The sequence below is a fragment of the Leguminivora glycinivorella genome, chromosome 19 (assembly GCF_023078275.1).
Source record: "Leguminivora glycinivorella isolate SPB_JAAS2020 chromosome 19, LegGlyc_1.1, whole genome shotgun sequence".
In the NCBI taxonomy this organism is placed as follows: Eukaryota; Metazoa; Arthropoda; class Insecta; order Lepidoptera; family Tortricidae; genus Leguminivora; species Leguminivora glycinivorella.
This window is the reverse complement of record NC_062989.1, coordinates 18328289-18334585: the sequence shown is the minus strand read 5'-3', so window position 1 is coordinate 18334585 and position 6297 is coordinate 18328289. Positions and strand designations below refer to the sequence as shown.

General features: G+C 54.7%; 1 protein-coding gene across 1 annotated transcript; it reads right to left on the bottom strand.

Annotated features, from left to right (window-relative positions):
- Positions 1 to 3452: 3452 nt before the first annotated feature.
- LOC125236804 lies at positions 3453 to 5816 on the bottom strand. Its single transcript, XM_048143733.1, has one exon. The coding sequence runs from the start codon at positions 5814 to 5816 to the stop codon at positions 3453 to 3455; it is 2364 nt and encodes a 787-aa protein (XP_047999690.1).
- Positions 5817 to 6297: the final 481 nt, after the last annotated feature.

The following is a 6297-nucleotide window of genomic DNA, read 5'->3' as shown; positions in this document are numbered from 1 at the left end:
TGGGGGGTGGTATGTGGGACTCCCTCCTCCCATATCCCCCCTCTGCTAGTCAGAGGGAGGGGAGGAGAATACCCACTAAACCCCTGCGGCGTTTCCGTCTAAGCCGTTATAGCGGGGTGCAATGAGCTCGCTAGCACGTCATCACGGCACCCCCCCGGCAGTCCTGGCCCGGTTAGGGAACCGGACTTCACACCATTTGTGTAGGGAGAGTCAGCAAACGCATAACTGGACTCTCCCCCCTTCCCAAGTAAGCCTTGTTATGCGGGTCCTCTACCCGCGGCTCTACTGGGGCATGACACGGTTTACTGTAGCAAACCGCCTGCGCCTTCTGCCTACTCTTCTGCGGCGGGTCGGAAGCGCGTTGGGGTCTTCTTCCCGCTCTCGCTCATCAGCCTCTTTCTGCAACATAATTGTGTTGCAGAAGAGGTCCACTGCATCCCAAGATCTCTCGCTGCTCAGCATGGCCGCCACAACGCTGTGCAGCGAGAGATCATTCGTCCCAATAATTGCCACCAACGCATTCCTCTCTGCGATCCAGCGGTTACAGTCCATCAATGTGTGCTGGGCCGTGTCGTCCGCCTCACCGCACTGATGGCAGACCGGGGTGGGCTCCCTACCAATCATGTGCAGGTAGTGACCGAAACACCCGTGTCCAGTCAGCACCTGCACTAGTCTGAACCCCACTCTGCCATGAGTGCGGTCCAACCATCCGTCCAATGACGGGAGAACCGCCCCTATAGTCCAAGTTCCATAGAGGCAGCTCTCCAGGTCAGTCTTCCACCTCTCCCTCATTCTTTCGAGCGCTATTTTTCGTTCATTCCTGATTTCCTCTGGAGCAGGGAAAACTCCTGTCTCTCTGTTCCTAATCCTGCTCTTATGCGCTTCGGATAATACTCCAGCATCTAGCTCCCAAGGGGAGGTGCCCGCTATCACACATGCCGCCGCCCAGCCCACCGTCACATACGCTCTACATACCCGTATGGCTATGACTCTTTGGGGCTTCCGTAATAGGGCCTTATTTTCACTATTGAGCTTATCAGCCCAAATCGGGGCCCCATAGAGCGCCATAGATCGAGCTACTCCAGCGTATAGGCGTCGACATGCATGTGAGGGACCTCCCACATTCGGCAGCAATCGTCCCATCTCCGAAGCTGCAGCCACTATTCGGGGAGCAGTTTGGCGGAAGTGCTCCCCAAACTTCCATTTGCCATCCAGCACTAGGCCAAGGTACTTCAAACAAGGCCCCACCTGTATCTCCTCATTGTCCAATTTGAGGGTGGTACCTGCAGGCACCCTCCATCCTCTCCTGCCGAAAACAATTGCCTCGGTTTTAGAGAGCGAGACCTTCAGTCCCAGGAGGCGGATTCTGAGGACTATCAGGTCCGCCGCCACTTCAGCCCTCCGCAATGCCTCTCTTAGTTCCTGGCCCCGAACGGCCACCATTGTGTCATCTGCATAACACATGAGGGCCATCCGGGGGAGCAACTCTGCGCGGATGGCCCAGTCGAAACCGATGTTCCACAACAGGGGTCCAAGCACCGACCCCTGGGGAACACCACAGGCCATCCGCCTCTCCAGCCGTCCACTAGGGGTGTCGCAGACCACCACCCTGTCTGTCAGGTAATGATCTATGACCCGCCTCAGGTATGGGGGCACCTCGTGGTATTTGAGAGCCTCACGAATCACCGAGTACGGGAGGGTACCAAACGCATTGGCAATGTCCAAAGACACCGCAATGGCTCCCTCCCCTTTCCTCTGAGCATCCTCACAGAAGGCCCTCAGTGCCCCCAATGCATCTATTGTTGATCTGCCATTGCGGAAGCCATACTGCCGGTCCGACAGATTTGGTCCCGTCTCATTCATGTGCCGATTAATCCGGGAAGCTATGATGCGCTCCAGCATCTTCCCGGATTCATCCAGCAGCACCAGGGGCCTCCATCCGGATGGGGAATCCGCCGGTCTTGTCTCCTTCCGAAGGAGGCACACTGTTCCCTCCTTCCAGCACTTTGGAAACTGCCCCTCCTTGAGGCACTGGTCAAAGATGGACTTGAGGCGATCTCCAAGGAACTCCATTGCAATTGGGATTATTTTGCCGTGGATCCCATCCGGACCAGGGGCTTTTCGACAGGCCTTTATTTTATGGGCCACGTAGGCCATCTCACCTTCTGTTACGAGGGGTACCGTCTCAGGATCAATTGGCAGCTCCTCTCGGGGAACCACCATTGCAGGTGGGTTAAAAACTGGGGCTGCAGGAAACAATCCTTCTAGGATATTTTGGAGTGTCCCCATTTCCATCGTATCCATGGGAGCAGCCCGGCGTAGCTTTTTCCTTATAAGTTTGTAGGGCCGCCCCCATGGATTCTCATCTAGAGAGGCCAAAAAGGCCGTGTACGCCGAATCTTTTGCTTTGGCAATGGCAAGATTCAAGGCCTTCTTGGCCTCGCTTAGCGCTACGTAAAGGGTATCCAGCTCCTCCTGCGTGTGCCTCCTCCTCCGGCAGCGTGAAAATTGCCGTCGCGCCGCGTTGCTTCTAACCCAGAGAGCAGCTACTTCTGGACACCACCAATACGCAGCCTTTTTCCTTTTGAGAGGCCCCACTCTTCTCATTGAGGCATCACAGGTCCTCGTGAGAGAAGCTCGGAAGCCAAGGGCCATGTTGTCTGCGCTGTCGACCTCGGGTGTTTGCCGACCCCACCTGGCCTCCAACATGGCTGCCTCTCTGGCCGCTTCACGGTCCAAGGAGGCCAGGCTCCATCTCGGTAGTCTTCCAGTTCTTCTTGCGGGTATGGGCTGTTGGGACCGAGCTCTGGAGATCCTCATTCTGATGTAAAGATGATCGGAGAGGGTCTCCGTGTCTTCTAGGACACGCCAATTTGTAATGCCTACTGACACTGTTGGGGAGGCCAGTGTGATATCAACAATTGACCCCCCTTGTGGACGCACACAGGTGTCAGCTGCTCCACGGTTGACCACCTCAAGACCAATCCCTACAAGCCAGTCCAGGAGAGCCTCTCCTCTAGGATCAGTCCTAGGGGAACCCCACGCAGTACATTTGGCGTTTAAGTCACCCATGACTATAATGGGGGAAGGAGTCACCCCAGCTACAGCCCGCCCGAGTCTCTCCAGGTAAGCCTCAAACTCACGTAGTGGCCTATTAGGGGAGAAATAAACGCCAATTATTATAATCTCCCCCATTTTGGCCACTACGTATCCCGCGCCGCAAGCCATTTTAGAGAGTGGCAGTCCACCTATTGCCGGTACCACAATAGCTACAGAGCCATCTCGTCCGCTTTTGTCACCTACCCAGTTCGACTGTGGAGGAACAAAGTACGGCTCTGCAACAACACACGCAGCAATCTCCCACTCCGCCATGCACTGGATCATAAGATCTTGTGCTCGAGGGGAGTGGTTTATGTTGCATTGCAACAACTCTAGATCATTCATTATAGGCATTAAAGTGCCATTGGTTGTTGTTCCGTCCTATTTTCTGCGTTCTGAATGGTTGCAGGGCCCACTCTGTAATCCTCTTTCCCTCTTACTGGTGGTGGGGAGCAAGCCTGTCCGCCCATAACATGTCCTGCCTTAAGACCAGCATGATGGCATACAGCACACCAGGGCACCAAGGCTGTGCAGTCCTTGCTCATGTGACCCGGCTTGCTGCATCTGTAGCACCAGTCGCCTCTGTCCACCAGGGACGGGCACAAAGGTCTCGTGTGTCCCGTCCCCATGCAGCGGTAGCACCGTAAAGGCAGCTGTTCCATGGCCTCCACCCGTGCCGCTGACCAACCCAGCATGATACGTCCTGCCGTGACGACAACTTTGGCCGCTGTGAGTGGGCAGCGTATAATAACCGACCCGGACCCATTAGCTGCCATTCTTATTGCCCCAACGGAGACTTGATCCTCTTGACATTTTCCTCGTATCGCTACTTCCGTTTTTAGGATTTCCGGTGTGACAGACTCATCAAAACCAGAAATCCTAATTTCGGCCTTTTTCACTGGCCTATAAACTTCAGCCACATCACCTATGAGCACACGGAGCCTATCTACTAAGTTGTCAGCCGCTTGGCTACTTTGTTCTCCTGGAACCTCAATGATACGTGCCCCTGCAGCCGATTTACGCACCTTGAGGTGGTCAACGCCCAATTCTGCCAACTTTAGCGTGGTGGCCTTTTCCATCACCGATCTATAGTCCGTTTGGGCGTCAGGTTTCAGAGCCACCACGACCGCCGCCATGGTTGGGACCACAAGTTTCGGGGCCGTCGTCTTTTTGGGGGGTGTTCCCCTATTTGGACTCTGCTTCTGTTGGGGCTGGGAAGCAGTAGGGCCCGTACCCTTAGCCTTTTTCTTATTGACCACCGTTGTCCACTTTTCCTGTGGAGGCGCAGGCGGCGGCACATTTGGACGAGCCACTCGCCTTGCACTGGACGCAGGGATTGCCGGTTTACCCACCCGAGATGCAGCTGTTTGGCTAGACTCCATTTGGGAAACCGACTGGGATGGCCTCACATTTTTATTTCCCGTCCTGAGGGCGCTAGGCTCATCACCAGTGTGATCTGTCACTCCCCGAGCTGCGGGCACCCTTCTATCAGCAGCTAAAGGTGGCCGGAGTACGGGCTCAGGCGGTAAACGACCCTCCACATTCTCCAAGCGAGTATTTACCATATTGCCTATGGAAACAAAGATTTCGCGGCTGAATTTCCCTAGGCGAACGTCCATTAGTCTCTTCATTTCCTGAAGGAGAGACGTGTTGTCACTCTGCTCCTTCGTTGGCGCCGCCACTTGGTTGCGTTCCGAGAAAGCCGTACGCAACGCTTTAGTCTCCTTGCGGAGAAGGTCGAGTTCTTGCCGCATCCTTAGGTTGTCCGCTTTGAGTGAGCGGACAACGTCTGACTCCCCGAGCATGTCAGCAAGCTCAATCAGCTCTTTGCACGCGTTGTTTATATTCCCCCATATGTCGCCCTTAAGGTTCTTACTTTTGGCAGCATCATTCTTAATCGACCGAGCATAATGCTTGATGCGGTCGCAAGGAGTCTCAAACGCCTTTGGGGGAGCAGATTCCATATCTTTCTCCAGCTGCGGCTGTACGTCAGATTGACGAGTACTCCTCCTGGCCGTCGTGTAATTTGATGCCAAGTCCGCTTCTCTTTCGAAATCGGACCACTCAGCCTCAGCCATACCCTGGAGCCGGGCCTTGGCCGCACTCAGTCCAACAAATGCGCCTAGAGGGTGTGTGGTTTTTGTGGCTTTGCGGCTAGGGACAAAGTCGCGATCCTCATCACTAGCCTGTTTTTCGTGGGCCCTTTTGAGGGAGGCTGCAGTGATCTCCATCGGCTCAACGTCTGCCTCCGTCCGCACCTCGACAGCACTCTCGTCCTCAGAGTCAGAGGTCCAGAACTTGCCGCTGAGGGCTCTGTCTGCTACCTCCACCCCCTCCACATCCTCAGCAGGGCCTCCAACGTTGTCCCCCCGCTCCTCCTCATTCTCAGAGGAGGACAAATTGTTGAACCCAAACTTGGCTCCGTCATCAGCAGGACTCTTCTGTCTCTTCGTTTTAACCACCCTCTTTTTCCTCCTCCTATTCTTTTTGTTAGGGGCTGCATCCGACTCTGTGGCCTTTCTCATGCCAGATGTTCCCGCATAAATCGGCACCTTTAGGGTAAAGCCACCCTTACCTTCGCTTTCCTTCTCGTGGTCTTCACCACCCACTCCTGCAACATTATTGAGGCCAGCCCCTGATCGGGTGACCCTTCGATTTTCGTTGGATATAGATGCGGTCTTCTCTTCACTCATGATGGGAGTTGTTTCGTCTGCCATATCTGAGCCAAGGAGAATCAGCTGAATTGTACCGCATAAAAGATAAGAAAAAAGGAACAGGGTTCGCCTCTTCCTACGCGGGCCCAGAACTGTAGGGGACAGCAGAGACGGCGCATTCCATAGCGACTACTGGACTTCGTTCGCTGGAATATTCCCGACACCCGTGGCTCCGTCACGCGTTCGGGGATTTGCACATAGGCAAACGCCGTTTATGCCTGTTCAATTTCCCGTCGTTAAAATAACGCGGGAAACCAAACCGGCGTCACATCCAGTAACACCTGAGCGGTGATTTTCGCCACGTACTTGGGGTCGAGGTCAGCGACGAATTACACCAAGATCCCCGAATCGACACGCACCATAGGTCAGAGACGTATGGGTGACGTTAGACGGGGCACATGGTCTTTGCTGCCGAACCTCTTAGCACTTCCGTGGTTACTCATACACATCGAGGATGCACTGATGCCTTGCCTTAACCTAAAGA